The sequence below is a fragment of the Pseudorasbora parva genome, chromosome 2 (genome assembly GCF_024679245.1).
Source record: "Pseudorasbora parva isolate DD20220531a chromosome 2, ASM2467924v1, whole genome shotgun sequence".
Taxonomy (NCBI): domain Eukaryota; kingdom Metazoa; phylum Chordata; class Actinopteri; order Cypriniformes; family Gobionidae; genus Pseudorasbora; species Pseudorasbora parva.
This window is the reverse complement of record NC_090173.1, coordinates 39,630,330-39,644,523: the sequence shown is the minus strand read 5'-3', so window position 1 is coordinate 39,644,523 and position 14,194 is coordinate 39,630,330. Positions and strand designations below refer to the sequence as shown.

Below are 14,194 nucleotides of genomic sequence, written 5' to 3'. Positions count from 1 at the left end.
AAGCATCCGTCGACTTTTGATGGATCTCTTTATGTTAATCTGCACTTAATCATGAAACAGCAAAAAAGAATTGAGCAGAAATGAAGCTCACTCTAATTACACGTCAATATTGTTCGCCGCGGAGGCACAGACGGCTCTCTTGTTCCTTCTTCTGCTGTATTTTTTTATTTATTTATCTATTTATCTATTTGCAAATGTCTCTGAGACGTGACAATCTTTTGTAGGGATCTGTCTTGGAAATAGGTAATGACTGCAGCGCTTGTACTCGCGGCGTGTAGGAAGACGCTACAGGTCCCCCGAAGCTGAAAAACTAATCATAAGTTTCAAAGCATCCCCGAGTCGTGCTCAGCCTCTCAAGGGCTTCTTCCCGGTGGTCACGCCTGAGCAGAAAATCTCTTAGATAGCAGTGATGTGTAATTGAGGATGTCATCAATTAATCAAAAATCGAGGGAGGGGAAAGACTATGCATGAGGAGTAGGAGTCAGGGCTGGAGATATGCAATCCATGCCCGCTTTCATCTGCGGAAATCTCAAGAAAACAATTCTATCCAGCCTACGTGGAGTCGTGGATTATCAAAGCGCCACGTTCTCCATGGCACGCTGCCAGTTTGAGATGGTAATTTTGTCTTAAAGAGGCACAGAGTGACTGGAACCTGAATTAATTGACAGTGATACACATCTGCCACCAAGTGTCTTTCCTGCAAACTTTGGATTGATGGATGAAGTATGACATGCTCTGATTAATCATTAGCGCAATAGCAGCAGCTCTGATAGCATTCTACAGCAGTCTGAATCAGATATACCCTTTCTTAAATGTACACTTTGCTCAAAAATGAACATTTTGCCACCATTTACTCAACCTCATGACTCCTTTTCTGTTGAACACAGTATTTAAAAAAAAATGCTAGTTGTTTTTCTGTACAATTACTGAGGCAAGGACGGCAAGAAGCCATCAAGGTATACTAAAATACAAATGTTTTATGTTGTAATATATTAAAACCTTATCTCTCCAGTGAGATCTTTACCACTTTGACCAGATCTTTAAATCAGTGAGTTGAACTTGAGAACTGAATCAGTCTGATTTGTGAACAAATAGTTTTGTTTGTGAAACGGAATAGGTTCTTTAAAAAGTGGCATATCAAAAGAACATATGTTTTCTAATATGTAACTGGTTTCTGATTTAAATATATTAAAAATGTTATTTACTCTTGTGATGACCCTTCAGAAATCATTCTAATATGCTGATTTGGTGCTCAAGAAACATTTTTAGTATTATCGCAGTTGAAAACTTTTTTGGTTATACGTGCCATATAAACCGTTTTATAATACCATTATGAGACTTCTGTGGTTCTTTGGTGGCCTTTTTCAGTGAACTGTTTCTTTTTTACTTTTTCAGTCTGGGTCTCAACAAACAGCTAAGGGCACTTAGATACAAGCCTGTAGGTTTATTCCCACCAACAGCGGTATTTCTGTCCGTAATGACCCTTACCGCTCATTGATTCTCAGCTTGTGTCAGAATGAGGGATCAGGTACATTGAAAACGCTCAGGGCTCCATGAAATTCCTCCACGGCAGACGTGTCCAAGTCAAACCCAGGGCGCAATGAGTTCACGGCAAAGCTAGTTTTATGGAACCCAATATACATCAGTTAAGCACTAATTAAAATGCTGTCACTCTATTGCGATAGTGGAATTTGTTAGAGTACCTGACTCATTGTCAATAATGGTTTAACATAGCTGTATTTCATTCGCTTTGTTACTCTCCACAGAGCCATAACGTTGGAGAACCAGCTAGTGGTGCTTGCCACCGCTGCGGCGGACGCCGGAAGGTACTACGTCCAAGCTGTTAATGAGAAGAATGGAGAAAACAAGACAAGCCCATCCATTTACCTGAATGTGGCAGGTAAGTTGAGGCGGGATGCATTTCACTAGATCATTTCTATTACCCTGCAGCTAATGTCACATGGCCAGCCATTGATGCAGCCGAGACAGAACTATCGACCAGAACGTGGGAATTATGGCTTTCGGTTTGTCTGCTCCCTCTTTTGCTTTTGCCCACGTGTTTTAGGCACAGTTTAACACGACCGCTTCAGATGCGTCTGAAGACCGGCATGCAGATGCAAGGTACCTGTAATTCCCATTCCCTCAGGGGGCCGTTTAATGTGGTGCATTCATCAGAGAGGAAGGCCATCCGTGCAATGACACAAAGAATCTGTTTGTTCTAGTGACACACTTGGATCTGCTAGCTGAACGCTGTTTGGTTGCTGTTGTCTTAGCTGCTTTGGCAGGTGCTACTGAGCATCGCCTGCTTTCAAAATGCTAGTGAACACATTCCTTTCATGCATATACAGCCAGTGATGGCCCATCAGAGGAGGCAAAAGAGACTGAGCCTTCTCAAAAACGTATTCAATATGAAACTTACAATTGAATTGATACAATTTATTGTGGTTTTAACCAGCTACGCTAGTGTGCATAACTCGCATCTGGTGCTGGTGTGATGTTGTTGTTTTTTTATCATGCTGACAGCATACAGACTCCTCTCGTTTGTTCAGAATGGATGTTCCACTGACACAGTCATTTGGTTCTATCCAACATACAGCCAAAAAGGTGAAAGGAAGTAGAAATTAAATTAGCCTGCAGTAGAAATAACCAGCCTTATCAGAGTACCCTTTCAAACCAATTAGCTGTTCACTACTACTTTAGTGTGCCATCAAGCCTGTTAGCGGTTAATGCAACAGATGAATAGAGGCTTGATCAAATTGTTCAAATTGTATTCCAAATTATTAAAGGTTATATCTGGACCCTTAAGGGTTATTAATGGTCCAGATATAAATTATAGGATGCATAATGAAGGAGCAGGGGCTAGAGATAGATTGAGTCCATTCAAGACACACTACTATTCAAATGGTTTGGGTTAGTACATTGTTTATCAATTTACTCCAGTCTTCAGTGTCACATGATCCTTTAGAAATCATTCTTATATGCTAATTTGCTGGACAAGAAACATTTTAGTAGCACTTTACAATACGGGTACATGAATATCTATTAATTCATGCATAACTAATAAACTCTAATCAATAAGTTAATGTATGACTCATGAAATACTAAGCCCTTTATTAATGATTACTTCATCAGCAAATAATAACAAGTCTACCATTATTGTGGCGTGATGCAACAGCTGTCTACACTGGAGACAACAGACCACTGCACTTCTTTTTAGGATTGTTTGATAAATAGAAAGCTCAAAAGAGCAGAATTTTTATTTAAAGGGTTAGTTCACCCAAAAATGAAAATTCTGTCATTAATGACTCACCCTCATGTCGTTCGACACCCGTAAGACCTCCATTCATCTTCGGAACACAAATGAAGATATTTTTTGTTGAAATCCGATGGCTCAGAAAGGCTTTCATTGACACCAATGTCATTTCCTCTCTCAAGACCCATAAAAGCCACTGAAGACGTCGTTACAAAGCCCATCTCACTACAGTGGCTCTACAATCATTTTATGAAGTGATGAGAATAGTTTTTGTGCGCAATGAAAGCCTTTCTGAGCATAGACCGTAAAGTCAGAGCCATCGAATTTCAACAAAAATATCTTCATTTGTGTTTCGAAGATGAACGAAGGTCTTACGGGTGGTGAACGACATGAGGGTGAGTCATTCATGAGAGAATTGTTATTTTGGGGTGAACTAACTCTTTAATTCTAAATGTCTTTACTGTCACCTTTGATCATTTAAATTCATGATTGTATTACTTTATTTAAAATAAAATAAAATCTTAATTACTCCAAGCTTCTCAATGGTAGTGTAAGTGATTTATTTCCTGTAATGACAACTGTTGGTTTGGCGATGTGGTTATTTCTGGTTGGTATCCCCTTTTGTAGCTTAGTTTGTAATGCCAAGATGGTGGATGAGAGCCGGATTCAAATGCAGTGTGTTTAATAAATCAAGATAAAGATATAAAATAAACTCGAAAAATACCGGAAAACCAAGGAAAAGAACTGAGGACAATGATTCCGCATCCATGCATGGACAAGGCCTATCGATGAATACAGGAAACACTGGGGTTTAAATACACAGGGGGCAATTACAGAACAAGTCACACCTGGGAAAAATTTGAGAACAATCTACAATATGGCTGCATCCAAAATCTCATACTCTCCTGAGTATGTACTTGTTCTGAATAAGCAATTACTTCACAGCCGCTAAAAATTATGTACTATACTATGTACAGAACAAATGTCTGTATGTGTTTAGTATAAATGTAATCCGAACGTACTACATTCGCCATGTCATGTAACCCAGCAGCGTCAGTTACGTTGCTTCACTGCTATTCACATATCCCCTCCCATGGCCTCATGGCTTCTTCAAATGTAGCATGTAAATGCGTCCTTCATTTCCCGGGAAACGAAGGATACAACAGATGGATCCTTTGCAATCTTTTCTACTCCCAAATTAATTGCACTGCAGTGACAACAGGGTTTGTTTTTGTTTTTTTTGAGACAGAGAGAGAAATTGCCAATTACTCTTTTAAAAATACAGTAAGTACTGGGTTTAAACATATTCAAATATCCAAAGATACAAATGTAAAAATTTGAAAAGCTGTCAAAATGGGGACATATTTTACTAAGATGCGATTTCATATAGTTTATACTCTTTAATATACAGAAATGGACAAAATAGGGAATATATTTAGAATGGTTGTGAGGCCTGTTTAATTTTTAGACATTTTAATATAACTTTCTAAAAAGTCCAGTGCAAACATTACTTCCACTCATCAATGTCACAGTTGCTAGGAGACAAGAGCAGTCTTCCATATGATAGACCATCCCATTCAACTACGCTCAGTCCGACCTTCACGGCCTTTGAAGACGTGGCCTTTTAAGTCTGCATACTTCGAAGGATGGCCCCTTTTGAATTCGGTAACTAATGGCATTGTTAAAATACTAATGGCATTGTTAAAATACATAAATATTGACCAATAATGGATATTTAACGGATATTCTTCGTCTAATGCTTACTTTAAATGTAATCTTTAAAAACAAGCTTTCTTACTGTACATTAAAATACATGTGTAGCATTTAAAATGATTTTAGTTTTTAGTGTTTATTTTTAATTAATTTAGATATTATAGCATGGCTATTTTAATATTTGGGGAGTGGCAGTGATTCTCTCACAGGCTGTAGTGGGTTACGTCATTGACCTCGGGGAAATGACAGCGAGCTAGAATTTGATGTGAGATGAAGGAACATGAAACTAGCATTATTTTTTTAAAACCAGATGAAACCAACTTAATGATTTGAAGAGTGTAAATGAGCAGGAGGCTGGAGGCCGCTAATAAAGAGAGACTGCCTCTGAGCTTCTATACCAACTGCAGAGTTAATAATTCAATTGAATTATGAGTTGTAATATCCTGATGAATGGAGTGCATTCAAACTAGTTTCAGTAAAAGCCTTTTGGAATGGTTCTCTCTTCATTTGCTCTTCAACAGCTTCGGTTTGCAGATTATCACATCAGATGATTGGTGTTGAATTTGTGAATGCTGTACAGATAACATACAATTGCGTTGATCATAATGAGCTTGTATCAGTGTGTATAGCTCTGTCACAGCCAGGGATTTGTTAGGTTGCGATGATATTTTTTTTCCGGTGTGGAAATTAAGCAGTTAATTAATTTCTCTATTGAAGTGCTAATTCCTCTGATATGCGAGGAACAATAGTGCCATGCCCAGATGACTGCACCGTGGCATTTATGCCAAAAGTCTCATTCTACACATCACATTTTCAGGAAGTAGGAACGACATGGAAATAAAGAGTATCCGGTGGGGAGAGCTCCCCAACCCCCGTCCAAAACCCTTTTTTAGTTAAACTTACACATGGTAGATGAAAGCTCCTACTGCCCTTAATGTGCGTTAAGTACAATTCAAATGTCAAGACTGCCCTTGTGGCATTTTCCTGCTTTTCAAAAAATTACCCAGCATTCACATCAGAGCTACAAGGCAAATGCAATGAACAAAGCTAAGAAAAATAACCTCTTTGAAAAATCATGACCTTGGTGTTATTGTAATTAGCTGTGCTAGCTTGCTAAGGCAAGTGTCAGATCTCTAACCCTCTGAATGAGCAATAATAACACTCATACAGAGGGACTGAATTTTGAATATGTCCTGTACCGTTAATACTGCATTCATGAACTCAAACCCTGATGAACTCTAACCATTGAGGGAGAGATGTGCTTTTACTTTATTTAAACAAATAAAATATTTTGCCTTAGACAGAGCCAATCCTGCCTATACACAGAGTATGCAAGCTGACAGTAATCTAATGCTTGTCAGTGTATTAGGTCTGTGCCTTTGGTCTTAAAGGTCCCATGGCATGGATTTATTTTATTTTATAATGTTTCCTGAGGTTTACTTATATTGTTAGTATTGTTTTTACATAAAAAAAATGTCCTCATTTAGAAATAAAGGGCTTAAAAAAAAAAAAAAAAAAAACTGATATTAGCCCTCTGGCTCTAATGCTCTGTTTCAAGGGGCGTGTCTGCTGTGAGACTTCAGTGAAAACATCCACTGTTGTGATTGGCTAACATCTTTGCATTTAAAATGAGATTCTGTTTCGGAGGGGGCGTGGTTTAGTCAGGTTTAACCAGTCCACAGAGAGACGGAGCTGGGGAAAGATTGCTATGGAACTGTTATTGTATCGAGTTGTTGAGAGCACGTGTTTATTTTGTTTGTATGAGAGCTCTGAATACACACGAGTGAACTTTGAAACGTTATTTCTCTCACAAAATACTTTCACCACAACTAACAACAAACAAAACATCGACATGAATAAAGTAAGAGCTTCTGATGTGCAAAACAGCGTCATTCATTCAAACGGCAGTTTGGACAAGTGTGCACTGCAGATATACGTGTGATTGACAGATCCGGACATTATAAAGAGTGTTCTTTGATCGCTCTCTGTAGTTTAATCATTTAAATAACAGATTTGTTTTATGCTACTAACAGAAACGACGTGAAGTTGATCGTTTTTTAGTCACTTGCTTGATTCACTGATGCATCAAGACGGCCAGCGGTGGGACTGACAGTATTAAACGATTTAGAAAGAAAGTCTGTGTGAACTTGAATGATTAGCTACACATCAGAAATCACTGATCCCAGATCAGGCATTAATGAACACTGCTACTCTCTGTTTGTGGCGGTGCTGTTGAATCCATAAGTAAAGCCTGTGCTGCTGACATCGCGACTGATAAACTGAATCCATTCTCTACTAATTATATGGGCGGGCAAAGCAGAGGAAGGGGAGGAAATATTTCCTTTTATGACGTCATAAAAGGAGAATTCAAGATCAGCTCGTCTGGACTGTTATTTTCCCAAAGGCAGAAAAAGACAGCCAGAACTCGGTTTACACCGATCAAAATCTCTAGCCACTTTCATGCCATGGGACCTTTAAAGTGACTGCAGCTGATAAACCCACTGCTCTCTCTCTGCTCTTCCCTGAATAACATTAGTAACATGCAGTGAAGACTACCATTAGTTTTTTGTTTTTTTTTTCCATTACTTTCATATCTTTTTTTCTGTTGTATTTATCCTGTTGCTTTTTTATTTTTTATTCACTGATTGTTTCAACTTACTGTCCTTTGTTGACAGTACAAGGGGTTGGGGGCCATTTTGAGTGTTTAAAAAAAAAAAATATGAACACACAGGGGCCCCTAGAGGAAGTTTTGCTTACGGCCTCCAGAAAGGGCCTCTACAAAGGGCCCAGCGGTGGGCTTAAAGGGATAGTTCACCTAAAAATGATAATATTGTCATCATTTACTCACCATCAAATTGTTCCGAACTTGTGCGAGTTTCTTTCTTCTATTGAACATAAAAGGTCTTTTGAAGAATGTTGGTAACCAGGCAGTTGACAGTAGCCATTGACTTCCATGGTACTTTTTTTCCCCCTATATGGAAGTCGAAATGTTTAATTTTTGGGTGACCTGTCCCTGTAAGGCCACTTGGTTAACACAAAAAATGATAACTATAAAGATAACTATAATGATACTTATGTAATCTTCCATATCAAGCAAAGTTAATTATAATCGCACCCTGCAGCTTTTACATGTTGAATTCTGTTTGTCAACCTCACTGTCAGTGTTTTTATTGTTCCTCTTTGTCATTATTGTTATAGTTGTCCATGGTGTGACAACATGGTGTGCCTTTAAGCCAGTAGGGAAATGTAACCCCTCCTATTCGAACCGCCCGTTCCAAGCAGGACTCGAACCTGGGTCCGCCGTCATGAGAATTAGACACTCTAACAAGGAGGCTAAAGGCTGCCACCTCTAGTGTCAGTCGCTAGAGCGTCTCTTAAGTCAGAGGAGTGAGGTTTACTTGGAAAGTGACTACTAGCTGGCCTCTGTTACGCTCACCCTCCTAAACTTCACTCGCATCCGGGTCACGGCACCAATGAAACCCCTCCTGTTCGAACCGCCCGCTCCAAGCAGGCAGAGAGTCGGACGCTCTAACAAGGAGGCTAAAGGCTGCAACCTCTAGCATCAGTCGCTAGAGAGTCTTTTTAGGACAGAGGAGTGAAGTTTGTGATTACACAAACACCCCTGACAACCACATAGCTAAACACTTGCAACCCACACGACATGGTGGCTAGTTTGAGAGTTCATTCTTTACTTTATTGATTCATATTCTATTCAGAGGCATTTTTCTCCCTCTTTGGATGGCATAAAAAACTGACAACAATTGCAGAAGAGTCCCACAATTGCTTAAAGGTGATCATCCATCCAATCACAAATTAATTATTGTGCACCACAGTGAAAGGCTTTAGTCAGATGTGACATGGATTCCATTTGGTGGCTTCTCCCTCAGGCTCGAAGGTGTTGCACTTTCATTATCCCTCACACCTGGCTTTAGAAAGGTCAGTCTGGTTGAAAAAGCCACCTCTGAGCATGTGATCAAGGCTGATTAATTGATAACACTCAAGAGTGCAGGAGTGTCAAGAGTGGAGTGTGATTTCAATCAGCCAAGTAAAGGGTCACCATGAGGGTTGCGGTTTCAACAGTGGCATGTGTGGAGAGGTGAGCGGAAAAAAAGCATTTACTGATGCATTTTGATTCTTCTCAAAAGATTTTGGATCATCATTCACAAAAATTCATCACATTTTTTAATTAATTATTGATGGTTTGGTTTATATGTTAAACCCAGTTCTATTGCTGTTAGTGTGCCAGATCAAAAATACGTATATGGCTTATGTGCAGAATCTTTTCAGGAATGCTTTGAGAATCATTTAGGGATTGCATTGTGGCTCTCTAAAATGAATCAAATCTTCAGGGGCTTAACGATTCTTACTCCTGCCCTTTAGCAGAGGCTGAGTTTATTGGACCATATTGTCTTATAAACGTGTGGACGTGGTTCCTCTGTAACAGATGATTTATCTGCATGCGGTCTGCCTGTCGTTCACCCTGGCAAAGGCAGCATTTTAACTCTCACAGCAGCTTGATTTATTCGAATGGAAATAGGCTTCGACTAACCAGCTCAGTCATTATTTGCCGTTACTAATGATCTCATTTGGAGGCAACCGTGTGCTTGGTTCTGTTTCATTTCTCCTGGCTGAAATAATAATCCACCATTTTAAAACAGAGCTGGCACTTCTGCAGAGATGTGTCCATTGTGTGATGTTTCAGTGTGGCTAAATGAAATTGAGTCTCACCGTCAAGATAGATTTCTAAAGGTGGCTTTTCAGGGTTGCTTTCATGGAACTTGGCAAACTTATGCTGTGCATTCATAAAAATACATTTCACAGTAGGCACTAGAGGCAATATTATGTTTCCTTTATTTTGACCACATTTTGAGGCATCATCATCACATGAATACTGCACTGTGTTGTTTTCCAGTAAAGCATCCTTAAAACATTAACTTGATTTAATTCAAAAGCTAAGTTATAATATGTTTGTTGTTTGTGGTGTTGTATGTTTGTTGTTAATGAAATTATTGTATACAAGGATACATTAATTTGATTTTTAAAAATGACAGTAAAGACGTTTACAGGTCCCGTTCTTCGCGATTCCATCTTTCAAACTTTAGTTGCTGCTGTTGGAGCATAAATAATACCTGTAAAATTATAAAGCTCAAAGTTCAATGTCAAGCGAGATATTTTAGAAGTTCCCTTTCAAAGCCTACAGCGAACGGCCGGTTTGGACTACACCCCTGCACTTCCTTCATGAATGACGTCACTAGAACCGTTTGTTGACTAACCCTCCGCCCACAAGAACACGCAAAATAGGGGGCGTGGTGTTGTTGCTCTCCCACGTGGAGAAGAGCGCGCATTCAGCGCTTGCATCTCCCCGTTATGGTAAGAGGCGGGACCTTTCCGGGCAAAGTGCGCTAAGCTGCTGTCCAATCACAACACGGGAAGTGCTGGCCCAATCAGAACTCGTTACGTGTTTCTGAAGGAGGGACTTCATAGAACAAGGAAATCATCAGGCCATTTTTAGGACAGAGGAAACAGCGCTGTACAGATAAGTAAATTGTGTGAAAAATAATGTTTTTTTTTACACGCGAAACATGAAGTCATGTTATATTGCACACTGTAAAGATAATCAAAGCTTCGAAAACACGCGAAGAAAGGGACCTTTAAACAAAATATTTCTGATTCAAGTAAATGCTGTTCATTTGATCTCTATTTATCAAAGGACCCTAAAGCAGGTTATGGTTTCTACCAAAAAATATCAAGCAGCACAACTGTTTTAAATAATAATTCAAATAATAATTCAAATCAAAAGGATCATGTGACACTGAAGACGGGTGCAATGATGCTGAACATTCAGCTTTGACATCACAGGGTATTTTAAAATGTATTCAAATAGAAAAAATCTCAATCTCTTTTTCTCAACATTTCTGTTTATAATGTATATTTGATCAAATCAATGCAGCCTTGTTGAGCAAAAGAAACTTCTAAAACTTCAAAAGAGACTTGTAATTGTTTTGTCTTCTGTCATTTTCTCAGTTTAATGTGAGGATGTTAAATATTGTATATATTCAGGAGAACTAGACAAGAACACTGACACTGAATACTAATACTGAACATTATCAGTTAAAATAGCTTTTGAAAAAGTTGTACTTTTGACAAATTTGTTTGTGATATGTATTTTTATGCTAATTCAATTGTTTTGTTATCGTAGCAAGAGACTATCATCAAGGTCTTCTACACATGCGGAGCTCTATCTGTGTGATGCACATCACTCTGCATTAGTTTCTGCCTACGTAGACCATTTCACATCAGTCACTTATGAGGGTTCATGATGGTAAAGGCAGCTGTTTATATAGGCAATGAACTGCAGGCGAGCTCATAGAGTCTGAAGACCATCACAGAAAGCTGTGGTAGGTTTATATTTTCTGAAATGTATAATTTTTCTCTATTCCTATGGATTTCATTTTGAGAGTTAAGATGCTTTGCCTTCTGACTTGAACAGCGCTGCCCTGGTATGTGAGCAGATATTGAATTTATAGTGGACACAGAGAACCTGGGTGTAGTGGTCTGCTCAGGTATCCCATGGGTACCTGGAAATGCCTTTCTAAGCCTAGCTGCCTTTCATCATTTTGGATTTGTGACAATAAGAGAAAGCCAAGGCTTTAGGAAGGAAAATCAATCACGGTTTCATTCTCAAAATGTCTGTTTGTGCACAAACATAATCAAAGCTGTGCTGTCCTTTGAATCATTAAATCAGTTCCCCATCAAAATACGGCAGTGTAGTTTGCAGTAGATTACAGATTAGAGACAGATTGAGATTGCAGAACTAGGATGTGTGGTTGGTAACAGAATATCTATCTATCTATCCGTCCGTCCGTCCGTCCGTCCGTCCGTCCGTCCGTCCGTCCGTCCGTCCGTCTGTCTGTCTGTCTATCTATCTATCTATCTATCTATCTATCTATCTATCTATCTATCTATCTATCTATCTATCTATCTGTCTATCTATCTGTCTGTCTGTCTGTCTGTCCCATCATTCTATCTGTCTGTAATATTCTCAATCCTTATAGTATATGAGCTTCAGTTTTTAATGCTTTTTCATTTTTGAATTTCAATTAATTTTAGTTCTGCTACCTTAAATTCAATTTGGAATTGCAAATTTGAACACTGTTTTCTACCTCAAATAAAATTTCTGAATTTAATTGGATTTTTAAAGGAATTCTTGAAATTCTGAATGACACACAACTCATTAAATGTGAATCCATTTCTGCGTCTGCATCACATTTGCCAAAATATGCTTTTTACAACGGAGTGTATTAGATACTGTACTGGATACTAGATCCCGCAATGCACTGCGCTTAACTTGACCTTCCATTTACAGTGTGACGAATGAACTAGAAGTATTATCCATGACTCATTATTTGATTAGACTGCCAAGAGCTTTCTTTCTTTCTTTCTTTCTTTCTTTCTTTCTTTCTTTCTTTCTTTCTTTCTTTCTTTCTTTCTTTCTTTCTTTCTTTCTTTCTTTCTTTCTTTCTTTCTTTCTTTCTTTCTTTCTTTCTTTCTTTCTTTCTTTCTTTCTTTCTTTCTTCCTTCCTTTCTTTCTTTCTTTGCTCGCCCCTGATGTAAAATAGCAGGTCACCTGTGAGCCTGAAAAGATCAGCTCTGTAAAAAAGTGCTCCCTTCAGGCCAGCAGAATATAATAACATTTCAACAATGTTTTGAATGAGCAGCTACCGTTGCTGCAGGGACAAATTTATGCCAAGCTCAGTCAGAGCTATGTGATAAACACTTCCACCTGCAGCTATCATTTGCAAGTCAGGTTTCTGCACAGTTCCCATCCTGCGAGGGAGCCCAGGCTTTAGGTGAACACTAACTGAAGAATCAACGCATTTTGACGCGACTCAGAGTTTGACAGGAGCAGCAGGACCATCAAGGGAGGACATGGGATTGAATGCGGAATATTCTGAGAATAGCGTCGTTAAGATTTAATGAACACCTCCATAAATTTTTATCATACCCTTCCTGCTGGCAGATTACATTCAAACAAAAGCTGCTTTCCTGTGCCGTAAGCTGACCCAAGAGACTAAATATGATTAAAGCCAAGTCTACTTTTTTTTGCACTTATTGTTATTATCGCCTTCATCCCAGCAGAGTATCCTCTCTGCACACCTCCCACTCCACTTCCACCGTCTGATTTCCTTGAGGAATTTCAAATTAGCTCCGCTGCTCCAATGAGGGTTTCAACCCTGACACTCAGCACCTTGTTTAATTGGCTATATCTTAAACAAATAGGTCCCCTGAGAGATCGTGTTTAGTTTCTAATATCTTAGATTTGATAACTTGTCACCTGTAATTTGAGCAGAGATTGATAGGAGGCGACAGCGGGCGCTTTGAGGCACTCTGATGGACCGGCTGCTGGTGAAATCTGCCGTTTCTCCTCATTAGCGTGTGAAAGATGCACCGGGGTTTGGTGCTCGCAACAACTCTTGACGGATAAATAATAAGATGCCTGTCAGATTTTCAGATAGTAGATGTTTATAGGTTTGGCGGCACTTAACCTTTTAAGATGATAACACACTCGATTATGGGAGGCAAATCACAACAGTCTTATCTGTCAATCGCTGGCCCCTCTTTGTGTTCTTGACAAGATTTTCCCAATGTCATTGTTATTTTTGATAGTTTGCCTGAAGTAATGGGGGATGAAAAATCAAAAGTAGAGAAGAATGCATTAGAAATGCCCCACAGGGCCCAGCCTCAATTTCCTCTTCGATTACAGCATCGTCTGGACTTAATGTGCTACCAAAAAATGAATAGGCTCACTACTTCAAAGTTGGAGAAAGGACAACATTATCAGCATCCTAAACATACCCTTCTTGCTAATAGCATTTTCAGCAAGCCAGATGTATCTTTATGGGATGGACATTAGAGTGTTTTTAATGAGGATTTAAAGAGATAGTCAAAAAAACAACTGAAACTGGTAAATGACTGGAATCATTTAATTGCCCGCTTGTTTCTTTTTTTTTCTTTTTTTTTTTTTGGAGGTAACATAATTCCAGGTAACAGTATTTTAACAGTATGATATAAACTTATATATATACAGTGAGGAAAATAAGTATTTGAAGACCCTGCTATTTTGCAAGTTCTCCCACAGAAATCTTGGAGGGGTCTGAAATAGTCATAGTAGATGCATGTCCACTGTGAGAGAAATAATCTTTTTTTTTAAAATCCAGAAATCACAAT

The 14,194-nt window shown here is 38.8% G+C and overlaps 1 protein-coding gene across 3 annotated transcripts in view; it reads left to right on the top strand.

Moving 5' to 3' along the window:
• The window catches only part of sdk1a (sidekick cell adhesion molecule 1a), a 479,647-nt gene that overhangs the window by 290,745 nt on the left and 174,708 nt on the right, over positions 1–14,194 (top strand). For all 3 annotated transcript variants that reach the window (XM_067420064.1, XM_067420057.1, XM_067420048.1), the window contains exon 5: positions 1,767–1,900. In XM_067420064.1, the coding sequence (XP_067276165.1) occupies positions 1,767–1,900 (134 nt within the window). The remainder of the gene's footprint in view (positions 1–1,766; positions 1,901–14,194) is intronic.